This window comes from Anolis carolinensis, chromosome 2 (assembly GCF_035594765.1).
Source record: "Anolis carolinensis isolate JA03-04 chromosome 2, rAnoCar3.1.pri, whole genome shotgun sequence".
Taxonomy (NCBI): Eukaryota; Metazoa; Chordata; class Lepidosauria; order Squamata; family Dactyloidae; genus Anolis; species Anolis carolinensis.
Window position 1 is genome coordinate 130,722,079 of NC_085842.1, and position 17,509 is coordinate 130,739,587.

The following is a 17,509-nucleotide window of genomic DNA, read 5'->3' on the forward strand; positions in this document are numbered from 1 at the left end:
CATTTTTACTCACAAGCAACATTCAATGACAACACTGAAGATAAATCATTCTGTACCTTTCTTTCTTGACAATTTTATCCAGTTTTGTACAGCAAGCCTTTTGGATTGCTACTTGCCAAGAAACAGTATTTGGGTGCAGGTCTTATAAAAAACAAATAGCTGTTCCTTCTACAAGGATAGCACCAGATCCAAAGAGTATTCAATATGATTGCAAGTAGACCAGAAATTAGAACAAATCAAATGTAGTGGGTTCAAACTCCATGCAACGATCTCTTTATCCTTTCATTGTCAGTACGACTGATTACACAAAAACAATTTATGCATAATGATTACAACATTTGTAAATCACTACTGAAGAAAGACAAAAGTGATGTTACAGAGATACAGCTTTCATGAGCTGAATTCTTTGTTAGATTGTAGCCCTGAATCATGTCTTATGAATTGGAGTCACAGGGCAAAGTCATACTTTCCACACAATTATTTTGTATATATTATCAGAAGTAATAGTTAACAAATTGCACTCTTTTCGGAACTTAACATTTTCTCAAAGATAAATACATATTTCAACAATATACAATAAAGTGAAAAGGCAACACCCCAGCTGAGTATAGCAAAGCTAAGCATTATACATTCAGAGAAAATATAAATGTATTTCAGTTCTGTATATAAAATTAAGAATATTAGTCCTGTTGACCTCTCCATACAAACTGAAGGACTATCATAGGTTGACAATCCTAAGAGAAATACTGCTCCACATATTTATTATCTCCAAACGCCATCCATATATTTTTAAAAAGACACCCCATCTTTTTTTCAAAATGAACCCTGGAACGAATCCCAATCTGTTCTGAGTAAAGTTCCCAGGGAAGGGACTAGTCGTACACAACTGAAGAGAGGCTATAATCCTTCAGGTGGTGATAAAACACAATCCACACACCAGATCTCGAGTTAAAAAGTAGAGTTTATTGTCCAGAAAAGATTTGGAGGGGGGAGGGAGTATGTCTTTAACAATAAACATAGGGCACCGATATGAACATATCTGAAGAAAGAATTGGGAAATCCATGCAGTCTAAAAAAGAAACCAATTGTTAAGTGTTTTAAACTGTATTTTCAAGCAATAAATACGCCTTTCATATCACATAGGCCTGAGGTAACCTGAGTTATGTGGAGGATACCCAGAATGGTTTGAATTGTCCTGGACAATCTGTGAATTGTGCCATGGCATGTTTTATTTCTTCCCCACCTTCAGCCTGCTTCCTTGTTCCAGTCACTGGTATATAGCAATATGGGAGAAGCAATGTCCTGGTTGAGTAGCGGGCAAAGCAAATATGAGGTAAATAGTGACAAACATGGCTACTGAATAACAAATGTTCTCAGTGTAAAGCTTCCCAGATGAGTATGCAGTTATGTGTTTACTTTTTATCTGTGTACAACCCCCACAAGCTTTTGCAAAGGTATGTGGAACAATAAGAAGAAGGTGAAGGCAAAGTGGAAAGAGTGCTCCAGCTCAGTTATAATGGAAAACCACAGCTGAATGCAGTGGGAAACTGTGGCTTGTCTAAAGGCAGAAGTAGATGCCTCTGAAATTCTCCTTTCATCTAAGAAAGCACAGGGAGCGGACATGAACACAAACCTCACTCATATACTGAAGTGGGCCAAAATGTTTTTGGTCTACAACTCCCATCAGCCGTGGCCACTGGTAAGGGGTTATAGAGGCTACAGCCCAAAAACGTCTAGAGGGCCATCTAAAAAGGATAAATAAGAAAATGCCACATTATATGCAAAAGGCAGGGGGTGGGGTTGCAAGTCATCTAGGCAAGAAAATGTTAACAATCAATGTGTAACAGGACTTGTTCAATGGCAAACAATCCTATATGAGATGTAGGTTTACCAATTGAAAGAAGGGACATAACTGCTCAATTTTCCCCATCTATACAACCCTTAACAAGGCTGATATTCTATCCCTCTCTCCATCTGGTAACCCTACTGGGATGCTGCCAATATATCTGGGGCATCAACAGCAATCTCTGCACTCCTCAGTTCTGCTTCCTTCAGCAAACGAAAAAATGCTTTTGATCCCATCAAAAAGCAGAGTTTAGAAAAGTTACTCTTTTGGATGACAGCTTCTGGATAGGCTAGCTCTCCTTAAGGAGCACTGAGAGACTGGATAGGTTTAGACAATGCCTCAGAGAAGCAAGTCCTTTGGAGGCAAGGAACTATCTTTCCAGTGTCTTGCCCTATTAAGCACCTCAGATTTTCTGTCTACCTCGAACCCAGACCTCTTGACGTCTTTAGTCACTGTGAATCCTTCAGCAAGCTTAAAGTCGCAGGCCTTCTTGTAAAAATGATAGTAGAGGGATGTTGCAAATTAAATTCCATAGTAGAGTCTGTCATGATTGCATCTATTTATTTATTTCATGTTTGTGTCATAACAGTTGTAGGGTCTAAATACCCTAAAGGCACCAGATCCTATCTGATCTTGGAAGCTAAGAAGACCTAGTTCTGGTTAGTACTTGGAGGGGAGACTGCTAATGTATGTGGGGTGCCGTAAGCTAAAGTTCAGAGGAAGGAACAAGCAAACCACCTAAGAAAATCCTATTAAATTTGTCGGATCACCAAATCGACAAGTGACTTAAAGACACTAATACACATCATGACAGGTTATTGCTGATAGTTCTCTCTTGCCAACAGAAGGTGACCTATTAAATTGCTCTACTATAAAATACAAATCAGAACTGATCATAAAAAAACTCCCATATTAACCATGTGATCTGAACTCATTTTGGGTATGTTTCAAAGCTATCTCTAAATCTACACTGTTAAGATGTGACAATAAGTGATGATGCCACGGACAAGTTGTAGTGAAAGATCTGGTAAGCAGGAGGCAGAGGATGCCAAGCTGAGAGTGTGACTGCCAATCAAAACAGACAATACTAAGCTAGATGGGCAAAAAATTTGACCTAGTGGAGGCAGATGGGAAAGCTTCCTACACTCCTGAGCTGTGCTTTTGCTAATATGAATAACCCCTACTCCCCTTTTGGGAGCATAAGATAAATGTGTTTGAGTACCTATTTTAGATGTCCAGGAACTACAGATGAAAGAAAGGAGAAAAATACATGGCAGCATGGAAGGAGCTGTTCAGTCCAGGATATCTGTGATTTCTGATACAGCTGGGCAAAGCAGAAATAGCAATATATGGGGAACAGGAGCAATATGCTATGTAATAAGAATCCTATGCAGAGCTTGGAATCAATTCATTGAGGGTTTTTGAAAAGTAATTAAGTTGTTGAATAACAATGTTAACGTCTTGAGTTACCTTGTAAATGATTTTTAGGCATTGGCAGGCTTTTGAAATTTTGAAGTTTTTCAAATTTAAAAATAATTTGATAATTTTTTCTGATGGCGAAGATGTAAGTAATTACAAATAGAGAATCCCTTATCTAGAATTCCGAAATACTCTAAAAATGGGTTGACTGAGGTAGTGGCATTTTTACTTTCAATGTGCGCTAAATTATTAAAAACATAGCGTATAAAATTTACCTTCAGGCTATGTGCATAAGATAAATGTTTAGATTTGGGTCCCATCTAAAAGGTATCGCGTTACATATGTATGTACCCAGATACAAGTATTCTAAAATCCAAAATGGTTCTGATCCACACATTTCTGATAAGTGATACTCAACCTGTGCAACCCCACTATTAAAACTGACAAATCTGTTTCCAATTCAATATATCTTTGTGTTAATAAAAACCATTCCAAGCTCTGCCCACCCCCAATCCAGAATGTCCTACAAACTGGATGTAGCCACTCTGTGATGAAAATAAGGTTTGGGACTCCAGCCTCTGATCTCATTAAAAAATCACAGGGAATAGGCACAGCCTGACAGCAGTGTGTAGTAGACTAATCAGAAAGTTCACTGAACCAGCCATTGTATTGCAGGGTTAAACTGCCTAACAAAGCTGTTGTGAGGATACGTAACATAGGACCTCCATGGAAGAAAGTCAGGATAAAATGTAACCCTGCAACAGCTACAGAAGAGTCAGCAGTGAGGTTGAGAGTTTCTGCCACTCAGGAGAAAGGGCTGATGATTCTGCTCCACCTCCATCCCCAAATGGCATGAGCTACAGATTCCCTTGAAAAAGAAAGAAAAGTGTGACCAGGCCACAACTGGGTCTCCTTAATACTTCTTACTGCCCGGGTTCTTGTTGAATAGGTTGACCTTGTTGGCAGAGGAAGACTCTAGCTTTACTTTATCCATTAAGGTCTTCTTAATAGCAGCAGGAGAAACCTTCTCCTGATCAGCCAAGCACTGCAGCTCCCTGTTAGGAAGGAGAAGACTCATGAGAAGCTCAGAGGATACAGCTAAGAAAGAACCACTCCTCACCTCCCGATACACACCTTGTCCTGATGCAGGACGCCTCCACGGCATTGATGAGGAGTGAGCGGAAACCCCCGCTCTCCAGGAAGTGCACGGCATAGATAGTAGCACCCCCCGGGGAACAGACGTTGTCCTTCAGTTGTCCTGGGTGCTGCTCTGATTCCAACAGCATCTTGGCAGCTCCCTGCAACATTGTAATAGGAGTCAAAAACTCTTTAGAACAGGGGTTATTAATGAGTGCTCCATGGACACTTTGGCGGCTGGGGTGGGGGTGGGGTCCATGAGCTTGAATTAGAAAAAATATATTTATTTTCTCTGACCTCTAACTGAAATCTAGCATTTCCTTCATTTATGTAGGTATGCAATACATTACAGTAATATTCGTTTCATATCACATTACGGTTGTTGCCTATCTTGAAAAATCACCTCATCCATTCTTTGAAATTATGGTTGTTATTAAACCCAGTCCTGCTGTGTACAAACCATTGTGCAACATGCCATTGCTGAGTGCCATAACGCTATCTGCTGCTACATCCTGAGAAGGGTTCTGTGGTTTTTACCTAACCAGCAAAGGGTCCATGGAACAAAAAAGGTTAAGACCTGTAGTAAAGGTTTAGAAGTACTATAGTAGAAAAGAACTTCATGTGTAACTCGGTTTGTATAGTTGTTTTAATTACAATTTACTACTGTGTTTTATTGTTATTTTATTTCAATTAGTGTGTTCTATGTTAACCCCTGTTTGTTGTAATTTTTGTTACTCGGTGTTTTATTGTTTTTGGTTAAATTCTGTGTATATTTTATGTATTTTACTTGCACTGTGCTGCCATGTAAGCTGCCTAGAGTCCTTTTGGGGAGATGGAGTGGGATACAAATAAAGTCGTTATTATTATTATCATTATTATCATCATCATCATCACCAAATTTCTTTTGAATAACAGATTTAAAAAATTTAATGTATCATTTAAAAGAAATTTTATTACCTTCATATAAAATTGCTAAAGATACCTATTCATGTAAGCTTCCAACACTTCAAATGGGCCATCAGCAGCACCAACCACTGATATTTTCAAAAATGACACCTCAGAATCTCTGGCCAGTAGCCAGGCTTATTGGAACTGTAGTTCAAAAAAGCAACTTTTCCATGTCCTTGCTAGCAGTATCAATCAAAAGGATCACCTGTTCCTTCTGTTTCTTTTCAATTGCTTTTTACTAGTAAGAAAAGATATGGAAGAAACAGTGTTATAAAGGGAAGACCACATTTTTCTGGACCTCCACTTTTCCCCATGCTTCATGAAATTGCATGAGTTTGGATGAGATACTGCAGGTTAAAAAACACATCTTTTGTTCTTTCCTTAAAACTGCAAAATGACCAACAGATTGGAAAAAAGCCCACTCTACATCGCCCCTCTATTTGTCTTCCCTCTTGTGGCTTCAACAAGATCTCTGTTCAGGTAGAAAGAGTAGAGCTGTGCAGGATGCTTCCATGTGCTTAAACCATTCAAATCTTTTGAAACAAATTAAAAGAGGATGTCAAGAACAAACACTGGAGAGCTACTTTTCAGAATGAAAATAATGCACATGTGGAAACCATTTGTAACTGAAACAACAGTGTAATGCATTTTCCTCCCATTGTTTACATATGGTGAGAGTCAAAATGTCCAATATATCAATTCTTCTCACAAGTATATTTATTTTTTTATTTTTTAAAAACCTTTATTGTATATAATTGAGAAGCAAATGTAAAATTTAACTAGCAAAACATATACATTACAACATTTTAACAAATCCTTCCCATCACCTATGACTTCCATCTCTACTCACTGTGAATCTTATGTCTAATAAAACCTAACCTTATAATTACTTTAATAAGTGTATTTCTGAGAACTGGACTTGGCTGATATTTATAACTAAAGTACTGACAGACAGTTTAGTTTGAAAAACCAGAAGATTACAAGATACTGAGACACACACTGACCAGCAATGCCTGAGCTCCCAGCCGTACAGCCAGTCTGCGAGGAAGGCCCATCTTCACCCCTCCATCTGCCAGGGCATCCAGGGCTGTGAAAGCCTAAAAGATCACAGGAAAATAAAGCCAGAGGGGGAAAGAATAGTGCTTGACACATATTGCAGGGGACAAATTTTTCCTAGTTGCCCACTCTTCTCTCCAACCAATTCAGGATGGGCACCCAAAGGAAAGGAAGGTTTCCCTGTTCCCAAGGGTCAGCTGTGCGCACAAGCTGTTCCACACTGAGCAGAAGAGCAAATCAACCACACCTTAGAGATCAGTTCCATCTAAACCTAGACTGAGCCTACTGAAGTCCATGAAATGAACATGTATCCAGTAGGCACCCACAGCTTACCAACGGCCAACACTAATGCATTCTTATTGACTGATGACAGTGTGAACAGAACACCCACAAGTCAATAACTTCAGGAAGATTAGGGCAGGAGTGGGAATTATTAAATGTTGTTGAATGGAAAGTTTTAGCTTTCCTCACTATTGTCTAAAGATGGACTAGGATTTATGGATGCTACAATCCAACATCTGGAGGGTCACAAACTTCCCAGCTCTGGATTACAAAATCGATGCATGTCACTATGAAGCTTTTGTAGAATTACTGCTGTCCCATCTGAATTTGTAAAAGCTCTGCAGGCGGAATCTTCCTTACTGGAAACCTGAAAGCCTCCAAAACCTAACACTTTTTTGCCATGAGTTACTCACTTCTATGTCCCAGACAGTGGCTATGGAACTCCCTCTTGCGCATCTCTCAGATCCTTAGTCCCTCTCCAGCCTGGCACCTTGTTTGTTTGCACTCATGTATGACAGGAGATTTTGGAAGGAGACCGCAGATCTACGATTGAGCAGGAACACTGCAGTTTCCTTCTCAAAGGCAGAAGCAGGTGGTGCAAAGAGAGACTGAGGATACCTGTATATGTAAATACAGGTATTTCAAAATCCAAAAAAGTCCGAAATGCAGAATACTCCTGGTCTCAAGCATTGTGGATAAGAGAAGCCAATCCTGTATATACTGCTAGTCCTGTTTCTATATTTAATGTATGTTACTTTTGACACATGCAAACAATAAAGAAATTTAAAAATTCCTAATATGTTACAAAAATATAATGTGCAGATTTAATAAATGTGGATTTAATATGTGTGGGTATGAATGAACTATATGAAATATGAATGAATGAGAGCTACATTTTGAAGACACCATTCAAAAATATTAAGGCCTGCAATGATTTGCTGAATTGTAATTAAAAATTGCTAATGAGAACAGAAATAGTTGACTTGCCTGGTAAACTGTGATAAGAGCTGTGACAATGATAAGAGAAATGTTTACATCAAGTTAAGGAATGTTTACAACATTAAGAAGGAAGTCAACACAAGGCCAACACCAATCCAGGAGAATCAACATCTGGTCCAGAAAACGGAGATATTCCAGGATGGAAGACGTCTATCAGACACTTACAACTTGTGGATAACATCAGCAAAATATTGCTATATAAGTGACCTTATGATGATCCAGAATGTGTGATAGAGACACTGTTCACCTGCTATGCTTTGCTCAGTTGGGAAGGAGAGTCAGATCTGCTATGGGAAAGTAGGATTCTGTACTTATGCTCCTTTTCTCAAGGGAAGAGGAAGGACTGCATTTTGGAGTCATGATATGTGTTGCAGGGAGTCAATTTTGCTGTATAGAAACAGGATTCTGATTCTTGGCATTGTTCTTGGGGGGAAAAGGATGCATTTTGGACTTTTGAAGTTTTGGAACTATGTGTTGACGGGCTGCAGGGGAAGCAGGGCCTGGCCTAAGCAGGTGCTTCTCCAAGGAGGGAGAAAAAGACATGATGTTTGGTTGTGTTCATGAGGATGAATGCATGTAGATGTGTGTGTGAATGCTGAGTGAAAATGTAACCCCCTTTGTCTGTTTGTTAGCCAATGTAAGTAGGTTGTTGTGAATCCAATGTAGCTGCATAGAATCTGTATGTCTAAATGTTGTTCTGTAAAAGTTCTGATATACCTCTCACACTGAAATTGCAATAAAAAGAAACTATGCTTTAAAGTTATTGAAAAGTTATTCATAACATATTGGCACATACATAAGCAGGCCCACTTCCACTGAGTCCAGTAACAGCATCTATCAGGTCTTCCTCCACCTCAGTGCAGAAGCCCACACTAGCCATCAGTTGTTCCAAAAGCTTTCCATCTTCCACCTCAGCATGTGTCCCTGTGGCATAGACCGTGGCCCCTTCACGGACAATCACTGGTGTATTGGTCATGCACCTGATCACTTTCGGGGTGGGGCAGAAGGCAGAGAGTTTCTTGAGAAGCGAGACAAGAGAAACAAATGAACATTTATCTTGTAGTTTACATTTAACATCAACACTTATGTAGCAAGTAGTACTAACACAATTTCCCACAAACAAAAATTCAATCCTGTTTTCCTCTAAATTCTTTTTCAGCAATCTAATCTTAGTATGCAAAAATGTAGTTGTTGCTAAAAATAGACAACTGAAATTAAGAAATCCCCACTGATCTACTGGAAAAAATCCTGTGAAGTGTGAATAGATTCGGAGTGAGACCATCTCCGCTTCATCACTTCAACTTAATGTCTGTAGATAATTGGGATGGAACTTGTAATTGCAATTCCCCCATTCCTCTTATGTACAGTAGAGTCTCACTTATCCAACATAAACGGGCCGGCAGAACGTTGGATAAGTAAATATGTTGGATAATAAGGAGGGATTAAGGAAAAGCCTATTAAACATCAAATTAGGTTACGATTTTACAAATTAAGCACCAAAACATGTTATACAACAAATTTGACACAAAAAGTAGTTTAATACGCAGTAATGCTATGTAGTAATTACTGTATTTACGAATTTAGCACCAAAATATCATGATGTTTTGAAAACACCGACTACAAAAATGTGTTGGATAATCCAGAACGTTGGATAAGTAAGTGTTGGATAAGTGAGACTCTACTGTACATACTTTCTGGTGAAGAACGTGTGATACTCTTGGATCACAAGCCTTGCTGCTGAAGTTAGTGAGAGTCACAGACCAAGAACAGTCCAGAGAGCAACTACTCTCCTCCACTTCTATCCAAAGGGAACATCTGAAAATGTTCTCTTCCATTTCATTTCCAGGTAATCAGATTACTCCAATGCACTCTATGTAGTGCCAGTCCTGAAGATGGCTTAGAAGTTATAGCTATGCAAAATGCACATGCTCCATTGCTGATTGGAGTATTCGATGGACATTGTATAATGCCAGTCCTAAAAGAATTGCCTTGGTCAGTATAACTCCACTCTGGAATTAAGATACCGCTCATGGTGATATATGAAGCCCTAAACCACTTGGAAATCTGATACTTGAAGAAATGCCCCTTTTTATACATGCTGGAACATTGAGGTCTGTGTGAGGAAATGGGAAAGGGTCTTCCCACCTGTGGGACCCCAGACATGGAACACCCTCTGCTTGGAGGCATGATTGGTGACAATGCTTAATGTAGATGCCAATCGATTTCTATTAAACCTGCTTATATTGATTTTACCTGTATGCCACTCTGAAATCTTGTGATACAGGGTTTATTTTATTAAATGAATACCTCATAATGAGGTCTGAAACCAGAAAGTCAAAGGCTGAAAATCTGCAAGATTGCTTATACAGTAGAGTCTCACTTACTCAAGCTAAACGGGCCGGCAGAAGCTTGGATAAGTGAATATGTTGGATAATAAGGAGGGATTAAGGAAAAGCCTATTAAACATCAAATTAGGTTATGATTTTACAAATTAAGCACCAACACTTCATGTTATACAACAAATTTGACAGAAAAAGTAGTTCAATACGCAGTAATGTTATGTTGTAATTACTGTATTTATGAATTTAGCACCAAAATATCACGATATATTGAAAACATTAACTACAAAAATGGCTTGGATTATCCAGAGGCTTGGATAAACGAGGCTTGGATAAGTGAGACTCTACTGTATATTCATGAATTTAGGAAAGTGACCACAGGGTGGCACTGGTCAGTGCTTGAGCAACTGCCAGCAGTAGTGGAATCTAAGTCAACAGCTACAAACACCAATAGTTAAGGTTCCAGTAAGATTAACTATTTACAGTGTTCCCTCACTTGTGTTAAAGTGCTGAGCTGCTGAACTTGCGGACCGAAAGGTCCCAGGTTCAAATCCCAGGAGCGGAATGAGCGCCCGCTGTTAGCCCCAGCTCTTGCCAACCTAGCAGTTCGAAAACATGCAAATGTGAGTAGATCAATAGGTACTGCTCCAGTGGGAAGGTAAGGGCGCTCCATGCAGTCATGGCAGCCACATGACCTGGAGATGTCTATGGACAATGCCGGCTCTTCGGCTTAGAAATGGAGATGAGCACCAACCCCAGAATCAGACATGACTGGACTTAACGTCAGGGGAAACCTTTACCTTTTTACGTTCCAGGACCACCCGCAATAAGTGAAAATCTGCAAAGTAGGGACACTATATTTTAATATTTACACATTTTAGTACAACCAATTGTGTGTTGATAAATTGCCTCCTTCTCCTCCCATTGCCGCTTGGGCTCCTTTTCTCTCCCTTTGGCTTCTCCTTTCTCCCTTCCTTAGGCTGTAAATTGTAATTTATTATGATTTATCATAGTCTATTAGAGTTTATTGAAAAACCGTGAAACAGCGAATCCGCGAAAAGTTAACTACGAAGTAGTGAGGGAACACTGTACTCTTACATTAATTGAAAAACCATTACCCAAAGTACCAACGAAAACAGGGAGGGCATAAAAACACAAATATGAAGAACAGTTTGTCCTCTGTGTTCATAGATTCTGCATGCACAGATTCAACCATGCACAGCTTGAAAATCATTTCTAAAATTCCAAAACGCAATGATTAATTTTGCCATTTTATATAAGGGGTCTTGTTTTACTGTCACTGTATATAATGGGACTGGAGCATCTATGAATTTTGATATCTACAGGATTTCCTGGAAACAAACCCTGATGGATGCCAAGGCAAGTCAGTCAAGACCAAGCATCCAGCAACAGATCTCCTTGGCTATAAGTCCCTCATTGCTCATAATTTGTAGGCAGGCTAAGAACCAATGCAGCATAGAAATGAGTAATGTTTACTTCAGGGAACCTAATTTTACATTCAAATTCTTTGCCTCATATTTTCTTGGACTCAGAAGATCCCTGGTCACAGCAGGTCAATATTTGCACTTCTACAATACTGAACAGCTTTTCATTTCATTTTCAGGTAATAATTCATGATGTGTCTACATTCTGATAAGCTGTCAGTTAGAGGGTGCTGTGGTTTTAACTATGAATAGGTTTTTAATCAGTTTTAAGAGTTTAAACTGTGATTCGTCCAGATGACCTAACCTTAAGTACCCCAATTTTTCAAAGTGGTTAAATTATACTTCAGAATCATCATATACAAGAAAATATAGGCAATTGTTTTTATTAAGGTCCTGAATTGATTAGCATGGCACTAATGCTGCCAAGACATTGTCAAGTTTTTCTTAACAGGCACAAGAATTTAAGAAGTGTTCCTGAAAGTGAATGAAGATTATTATCATTCTAACTATGAGCAGTAATTCTGTTTTAGGATGGCCAATCTAAAAGGATGATTACTAATTTTTCTGTGGGATATTCTGGAAACTGTAATCTACAAGAAGCCTCTTAAACCTTCCACTCATTACCCCTTTCCGCCTGAGAAATGTTTATGACCACAAGTATATAGGTATGTAAAATAGGTATTAAAAACCAACATTTACTGATAATAAATTTGCAAAGCATTTGCAAAGCTTGTTAAACAGACTGGTTTGCCTTTTCGTGGAGTACAGCTGAAACATCTTCTGCAGAGTCCACTGTAAACACTGCATGTTGTTGCTAACAGATGTGTCTAAATGGTAGCATTCAGAAACCTTTTACTGTTACCAAATTGTTCATGTCCACAACATTAACTTAAGGGGACTGCATTCTTAACCCACAGTTTAAGAAGCAGTGGTCTAAAAAGTAACTTTTCTAAACTTTTCCAAGTTCTGGGCACAGGCAAGTCCCCTGCCCTTCTTTCTACATGGAATTCTTCATGCAAACATGCAGAACTGTTACTTTTATTTCCAGTCCAGCATTCAGAATGGTCTACTGGCTGCCCTTGGCCCACAGTGAGCCTTTCCTTGAAAACAACTGCTAGAAATGAATGCTGTATGATGCTCTCACCTTCTCAATAGAACTGATAGTGACGCCAGCAGCACATGAAACCACAATGTGCCGGTCCTCTATGTCGGAGCCAATCTCATCCAGGATGAATGGAATGATGGGAGGTTTCACTGCCAGGAACAGGACGTCACTGTTTTTAACTGTCTCTTTGTTGCTTAGGGTAAAATTCACACCTATTTTCTGGAAATAAGATGGATAGCAGCTGGTGAAGCATCCCACTCTCTCTGTTTTTTCAACACCAAGGCCAAATCGATCAGGCGTGCAATGGCAGGAAGGAGCTGGATATGATCATGCTTACTGGGAACCTCAGAAACATGATGAACCTGATACTCAGTATGTCAACAGCCTTCAAGGCCTCAGGACTTTAACCTTTACATGAGACATGGATGCAGACAGAAGAAAGCAGAAATGGAGAGCAAACTGCATGGCTGGTTGTAATTCTGCCCAACATGTTCCCACATAACAAGTAGTATTTTTCTCCCAGAGACTCAAATGGGTGTTTATGAGGGAATTGATGTATTTGAAAAACACAAGAATAAAACCACATAGTGCATTACTTTAAATGACACAGGGGAAGAAATGCCCCTCCTAGCATGCATTTCCCAAGTTTCACTAAAGCTTAAATGAAACCACCAGCTTAAAATTACATGGATTTGCATATAACTGAATTCTTATTTTCCAGTCCTACAGGTCTATTTCATAAGATAGCAATCAGCTCTGGTGGCAAAGAAAACATGGCCTGGAAGTTCAACTCTTGAGTTGGGAAGAATAGCACAATATTTAAGAAACGTGTTAAGATTTGCATGGGTTTTTTAAGAGTGCAAAACAGACATTTTGGATTTTTCAAATCCAAAATTTGAACCTACCCTCAGCCCAGATACTGTTGGCAGATCTGTATCTGGTGCACTTGCCGTAATCTTATGAGCAGCCAAGATCCCTGAAAAAAGAGAAAAAGTAGTTGACCACATCCTCTTCCCTCTGCAATTGAGCATAATTGCCCAGTTGTTGGATAAGACTTCCCACTTTAGCCCAGTTCCTCCACTTACTAGCAGTCTGGTTCTCATTTCCTTTCACAGAGTTCTCTAGCTGAAGAATGACTGCGTACAGCAAAGGGGTGAGCCATAAACATTCGGGGTCCCAAATATTTTCACACAGAATTACATCCTTGAGAACCTTACACTTCCAAAAACTACTGAAAGAGCTAAGTTGTCTTCTTAATATTGGCTGGGTGGGGTTTTTCCTGCGTTTATTTAGTGTGACTTTCAGTTTTTACTCCTAGAAAATTTTGTATGAGGAATAGCTGAAATATTCCTCTCTATATTAAGCCCTAAAAGTATTTGAAAATGTCACTCTTGGAACTGGGTCTTAGGTTATGATTTCAGGTAGTGGTAAATGAATGCAAGAAGGACTTTAAAATGCAAGAGAAAACAGACAGTTTGACCTGCCTTTATTTCATAGCAATTAGCATTTTTGCAACAATGGATATATTCTGTTGCAGAACAGGTTATTCAGGAGACGGTAGCTAGTTATTAAGAATGAAGTAATAAGCAAAATTTGAACAAGGGTTACCATAGTATACGCATGTGCAAGCAAGCAAACATAAGCTTAACATCCGGTTGGTAGGCTCCTTTGCAGGACAGTAATGAAAACAGTCTCCCTCGGACAGTTCTGAATATGCATACACATAGATAGGCCTTAGCCCAGAGACGTGACATGTCATCTGAGCAGCACAGAGAGATGTACATTTGCACAAGTTACCAGGATGGGGCGTTTATTATAATTTCAAATATTTATTACAGGCTTATATGGAAGAGGAGCAAGTTACAGGCAGTTAAGTGCAGAATAGATATTAACAATGGTATAATTTGGAATGGTTTTGTGATGAACCAATATAACGTAGGCTGCATCTATAATGCCATAAAACGTAGTGTAGACCCAGCCATAGACTCTGAGACTGTTCTCTTCAGAGGGAAGTCAGATGCTGCAATAGTGCTATGCCCAGGTGAACAGAGGGCAGTACTATTTCTCTATGCAGATCATGTCAGAAATATTAAAAATAAACTAGGTATTTTTAATTATAAAAATGTGAGTCCAGCACTGAAAGGGTTAAATGGATGCAATAACTCAGCAAAAGCTGAGTTCTATATAAGCAGGTGTGACTGTAGCTTAGAAGGCCTCAGTATGAGGTAGGCCTCAATGTGAGAGAGGCCTCTTAGTGAGAAACTTCAGCAAGAGAAGCCCCAGGTTGAAGGCCTTGTGTGTGAAGCTCCAGTGTGAAGGCTGCTCTGTGTAAAGCTAATGTGTGAAGCTCCTGTGTAAGTTTGGTGTGAGAGGAGATTCTGTGAGAGCGAAGCTAGAAGCTGTTTATCTGCATGAGAAAGAAGCCCAGCATGGAAGTATAAAGAACTTTATTTGTTATGGAAACCTTGTTTTTGTAAATAGTGCAACCATATTATTTTGCTACAAAGAAAAGCCTCCAAAGGAAGCGATAACATTGATCTGCGTGTTTTTGTTCTTTTTATCACTTGTAGTTACCAGTGCTGGGTCATGCTGCTGCTAATAAGTTACTCTGCTGTGCATTTATGGGGAGGGTCTTTTGTTAATAAGCCCACTTGTCGCAATGGATTGGTCTAATGTGTGGTAGTGGTACAACCACCTGCTCACCTACCTGCTGCGGTGAAACCTCGGGCCAGGGAGAAGGCCAGCTGCCCAGCGCCAATGAAACCCACACTCATGGTGTCAGCAGCTGATAAGTGACTTTTATTCCTGGCAATAAAAGAAAAAAATTACAAAGTGACAGAATTTTAGACAGGCAGCCTATGTTGTACTGAGCACACACAATTCATTTTCAGGCCCTGTTTGTATTTATGGAAACCACCAACAAAGTTGCACAGCTGTAGTGAGAACCTCAGTTTTGAAACTACTAATGATGCCACTGTATTGTTAATCTCAACCTCTCATTGCAACTCCCTGGCAAAAACGCCTCTGAATTTCCCATGCCTAAAAAGACTCTATGTCAGTGGTTCTTAACCTGTGGGTCCCCAGATGTTTTGGTCTTCAACTCCAAGAAACCCTAACAGCTGGTAAACTGGCTGGGATTTCTGGGAGTTGTAGGCCAAAACACCTGGGGAGCTACAGGTTGAGAACCACGGGTCTATGTAATGCTGGGCCATGACTCATCCCAGCTCTAATGTATATGATACATTAACAGACAAATTTATTTAACATATATTAAGAAAAATAGAAGGTGTGGGCTATCCCTTAGAAAACCCTATTAAATGTATAGGGTCATCAAAACTTGGCAAGTAGCCTGAAGGCACAGATCTATAAAGGTTGAGCATCCTTTATCCAACATTCCAAAAACTGAAATTGTCTTCATAGGTGACTGAGATAGTGACTCCTTTGCTTTTTGATGTTTCCGTGCACACAAATTTTGTTTCAGGCACACGCACAACATTAGTAAGCTTATTCTATAAAAGACCTTCAACTTATGTATCAAAGATGTATATGAAACATAAATATTTTTTGTTTAGACTTGGTTTGCATCTCCAAGATATCTCATTATGTATGTATCCATGCAATATTCCAAAATCCTGGAGAAGGGGAAAAAATCCTAAACACATCTGGTTCCAAACATTTCAGATAAGGGATACTGAATTAGTAAGTGTGTGTGTATGTTATAGCTGGACATCGGAGCAAATTTTACAGGAATTTTAATTTTACAGGAATTTTAAAAATGTGCTGGGGAAATGAAATCTTTTGCTCTAAGTGATTTGATAAGTTTTGATCACTATATAATATTTTGCTCCTAGCCAACAATGTGTGCCTATAACCCATTTTTCAATACATTATGGGGTAGGTACCATTTGGAAACAAACTTCACATGTGTGTGTGTATATATGTGTAGGTAAAGGTAAAGGTTTTCCCCTGACAGTCGTGTCTGACTCTGGGGGTTGGTGCTCATCCCCATTTCTAAGCCAAAGAGTCGGCGTTGTCCGTAGACACCTCCAAGGTCATGTGGCCGGCATGACTGCACATATTATATATACACACAGACATAACCGCAGCCTACCCATCCCTTTCTTCTCTCCACTCTCTTCTTCCCTGTGCCCTGTGTCTCTTCTTTCCTTGCCCACGTCCTGACCACTCCCGTCCGCATCTCTCCTCCTTACCACGGTTTAATCCCCGTTTGACCACCCGTGCACCCCCAATGGCCCCTCGTCTCGACCGAAGCACCAACCTGAGGATGGATGACGCCCACGTGGCTGCTGCTGCTGGGAGGGGAACGGCGAGCTCAGCTGCGCCTGGCAAAGCCGCTCAGAAGGCGGCGCTCAGCCAATCCGCTGCAAAGGGGCGTGTCCTTGCCTTTCATTCCGCCCAATGAAAGAATGAAGTGGCGGATGGACAGTTTGCTATTGGAGCAACTTTTGTTTGCAATTGCATCATTCTCCGTCTGTCAGGGAGGGATCCCATTCTCAGCAGGTAATGGCTACCGCAAGCTCCGCGCTTCCGATAGGGTGTTGTGGGAGAGGATGGTGGCCGCGCTGCTTCTTGGGAACTGTAGTGCTTTTGGACCTGTTCGTGTTTGTCTTCAGCAGTTGGTGTCAGGAAGAGGAACTGTGCCAAGTCTCTAGTGAGTCCAGTGCTGTTTCTCAAGCTAGAAGTTGGATCTAGAAGCCCTGCCTTCTGACTGTAAATCCATAAAAAGGGCAACAGGCTCAGTTTAAACCTGCCATGGGCAAGCTTGGGCCCTCCAGGTGTTTTGGACTCCAACTCCCACCATTCCGCACAGCCTCAGGCCCCTTCTTTTTCCCCCTCAGCCGCTTAAGCGGCTGAGGGGGAAAAAGAAAGGGCCTGAGGCTGTGCGGAATGGTGGGAGTTGGAGTCCAAAACA

The 17,509-nt window shown here is 40.1% G+C and overlaps 1 protein-coding gene across 3 annotated transcripts; it reads right to left on the reverse strand.

The window, feature by feature from the left end:
* Window positions 1–943: 943 nt before the first annotated feature.
* pycr1 (pyrroline-5-carboxylate reductase 1) lies at window positions 944–17,085 on the reverse strand. 3 transcript variants are annotated; one of them, XM_008104584.3, is made up of 8 exons: window positions 16,856–17,085; window positions 15,284–15,381; window positions 13,482–13,552; window positions 12,616–12,795; window positions 8,484–8,705; window positions 6,355–6,447; window positions 4,400–4,563; window positions 944–4,320 (listed from the first exon to the last, which is right to left on the reverse strand). In XM_008104584.3, the coding sequence occupies exons 2-8, from the start codon at window positions 15,348–15,350 to the stop codon at window positions 4,179–4,181; spliced, it is 939 nt and encodes a 312-aa protein (XP_008102791.1). In that variant the 5' UTR covers window positions 15,351–15,381; window positions 16,856–17,085; the 3' UTR covers window positions 944–4,178. The 3 variants fall into 3 exon arrangements, with proteins under 3 accessions (XP_008102791.1, XP_016846880.1, XP_062826604.1); XM_016991391.2 differs by having other exon boundaries at window positions 16,788–17,085; XM_062970534.1 differs by lacking the exon at window positions 16,856–17,085 and adding an exon at window positions 16,688–16,712.
* Window positions 17,086–17,509: the final 424 nt, after the last annotated feature.

Bases quoted from the DNA above. Each gene is read 5' to 3' on its own strand.
- pycr1 (XM_008104584.3), bottom strand. From the start codon at position 15,350: ATGAGTGTGGGTTTCATTGGCGCTGGGCAGCTGGCCTTCTCCCTGGCC. The intron at 13,553-15,283 runs GTAGGTGAGCAG...CTCTTTTTTCAG, and splicing joins CCGAGGTTTCACCGCAGCAG to GGATCTTGGCTGCTCATAAG. The intron at 4,564-6,354 runs GTCAGTGTGTGT...ACAATGTTGCAG, and splicing joins TGGGAGCTCAGGCATTGCTG to GGAGCTGCCAAGATGCTGTT.